The sequence below is a fragment of the Melitaea cinxia genome, chromosome 4 (assembly GCF_905220565.1).
Source record: "Melitaea cinxia chromosome 4, ilMelCinx1.1, whole genome shotgun sequence".
In the NCBI taxonomy this organism is placed as follows: Eukaryota; Metazoa; Arthropoda; class Insecta; order Lepidoptera; family Nymphalidae; genus Melitaea; species Melitaea cinxia.
Window position 1 is genome coordinate 11,565,476 of NC_059397.1, and position 2,888 is coordinate 11,568,363.

General features: G+C 40.1%; 1 protein-coding gene across 1 annotated transcript; it reads right to left on the minus strand.

Annotated features, from left to right (window-relative positions):
* Positions 1 to 383: 383 nt before the first annotated feature.
* On the minus strand, positions 384 to 1,349 carry LOC123670387. Its single transcript, XM_045603883.1, has one exon. It carries the CDS (start codon positions 1,347 to 1,349, stop codon positions 384 to 386), a length of 966 nt encoding a protein of 321 aa, XP_045459839.1.
* Positions 1,350 to 2,888: the final 1,539 nt, after the last annotated feature.

Genomic DNA, 2,888 nt, shown 5'->3' on the forward strand with positions numbered 1-2,888 from the left:
TATTATTGTACATACTAGTAAATAAATTAAATCCATCCGCAATACCATAATAAAATAACAAAAGCACAAAATAACACAAATAGTTTTAATAATATATATTCATGCAGGGTAGTTCGAAATAACTTGTTCGGCAATATATAACGCATCCGATTGAATAATAAGAACGATTCCATGGGAGTTCAAAGAGTGGGCCGCTGTCATTTGCAATATGACAAACAACTCCAATAGTGAGTTATAATATAAAACAGACGTAATAAGCAGTAAAGAGTGAAATATAATTACTAAGGATCGTGTGCACACTATGGCAAATATAAAAAATAGATTAAAAGATATAAAGAGAAAATTAACAAAAATAGAAATTGAACGAATACGTAGTAAGTGAACTAGTTTAAATCAAATCCTGAATTATTTAGGTTAGCACCGATTTTTTCAAGGTCACTTTCCTTCATGATGGGTACCACTGGAGACGTGGAGTTCTTTCTAGTGAAGATTTTAGCATGCTTAACCCAGACATACTGTATATTATTTTCTCTTGCGAGTGCTTTAGCTTTTGTCAGCAATTGCTTATTACGAGTAGTCAGATGATCATTGACATATATTTTCTGTGACCCCTGCAATCCGATATCAGCAGGAGTAAACGATTTTTGTCGAGCCGCTGCCACAAAATCCTCTTTACTATACTTATTAATGAAAGACACCAAGATAGATTTGGCGTTTGATGCTCTGCCTCGTGATGGAATCCTAGTTACAAAATTGATATTCTGCCTCGCAACTGGATACATTACTAGGTTTCCAATTTTTCCGACAATGTCAAAGAGATTTTCCGTCGCCTTTTGTGGTACACCCTTGATTTCGACATTATTTGTTCGAAGCCATTGTTCATTAGTATGCATGTCTTCTTCAAGTGCTCCCACTCGTGACTTAAGCGAACTTAGCTCATCTTTGAAGTTTTCCACTATCTGCACCTTCTGTTCAAGCAATTTTATTTTATTAGTAAGACTTTCCTCAACCACTTTGAACTGTGCGATGTCCTTCTTGATTAAATCAACATCAGCAGACAAACTTTGAAGGGGTGATAGTTTGAGGTTGATCTTATCTAACTCCTGCATGACGTTCTCAAGGGTTAGAGAGCGTTGAGGTGTTAGCGAACCAGGTGAAGCAGTGGTCTTACCTGTTGCTTTATTAGATGACTTGCAAGTGGAACATCGCCAATGAGATTTACGATCACCAAGCTTTCGGTATCCTTGTTCAGTAATCCCGCCACAAGCAAAATGAAAGCTCTGTGCACATGAATTACACATCACACCATCATGTACAGATTCTTGGCAACGACCGCAAAGAGAATCCATGATGAAAGGAAATAAAATAAAATATAGCTATGGTGCGACCCACTGGCTTAACAAGCCCTGAATACGGAGAACAGGCGTAAAAACAAAGAAGTCGTGCGTACCGTATCGAGCCAAGAGCCACTCTGATTTTTAGATAAATTATTTATTTTTTATTTTATTATGATTTGCCGTTGAAAAATACATACAACCCTAAATTTTCACCCTTCTACCACCAACCCCTATTTTTAAATAGCGTTTAGCGGCAAAACAACGTTTGCCGAGTCAGCTAGTTTTATTATATACTAGCTGACCCGACGAACTTCGTATCGCCTAACAGTCGATTCTTTAATTTTATTACCTTTTTTTTTAGAAGTTTTCTCTCCGTAAGAACCATCCTCGTACTTCAAGGAATATTTTAAAAAAAGAATTAGCGAAATCGGTCCAACCGTTCTTGAGTTTTGCGCTTAGCAACACATTCAGCGACTCATTTTTATATTATAGATATATTCCTTTTCAACGGTGGATTAGAAACTTCACATCCCGTTTCTCACACACCACAAATTGGTAACCCCGAGCATAAACATCAGCGCAACCTTGACCGTCATCATCACTTCCTCAAGCTTCAAGCACAGCCAGCCAGCATCTATGACTACCACGGGTATCCTTACCATCAGCATGCAGCGGACGCGCATTCCTGGTCATCGCCCACAGTCTTCTCAGCGACTTTGGCACAGCACATTGCACTTAAGCCGGTCACAAAACAGAGACGCACTTCTCTCTCTGTCGACGTGGCAGTCAGCCACTATGCATCACCGCAGACAGTTCCGACTCAGCATGAACTATGCGGCATGTAGTTCCGACTTGTCAACGCAGCATTCAGCCACTACGCATCACCGCAGACAATTCTGACGCAGCATGAACTATGCGGCACCTGGTTCCGACTCACTGGAACATTTCAATGACCCGGCAAGCATCACAAGATGTATGGACGACCTAACCTGCTATGGACCTCCGATCTTGGAGGGGAGTGATGTGACGACATTTATCGCGCAACATACTAACTACGTAAATAGAGAAAACTGACGTATACGCCACAAACTGACATATATGACGTATGCTACCAAAGTTTGCGGAGCGATTGAGTATATATACAAGAAACCGACAACAACCGTTGGAGGCGTTAGCCCACCAAACACTACACTCGTCTGGTCGGATGATCCTCCCTTTTCGATGGCGGACGAGGAACTCAACACGTTGTTCTTCACACCACCACAGATCTAAGTCTATAATTTTATCAAACAAAGAGAGAATAAAATAATCTTGTTGTTGCCTGTACTATTAAATTGTCACCCGACCGCGGCTTCACCCGCACGAAACAAGGGTAAAGAATGTTTCCTAGTGTAACAAGGAGAAACATTTTTTGTATATCCGTAATGCTGCCAGCTGATCTCGCCTTTGCGACATTATTCATTTATGCTCCGCTACAATTAGTCGTTATATAATGTGTCCATAGCCTTCCTTGCTATATGGGCTATTTAAATACTGCAATAATTTTTAAAA

Excerpts from the sequence above, each read along its gene's own strand:
- LOC123670387 (XM_045603883.1), bottom strand. The coding sequence starts at position 1,349 with ATGGATTCTCTTTGCGGTCGTTGCCAAGAATCTGTACATGATGGTGTG.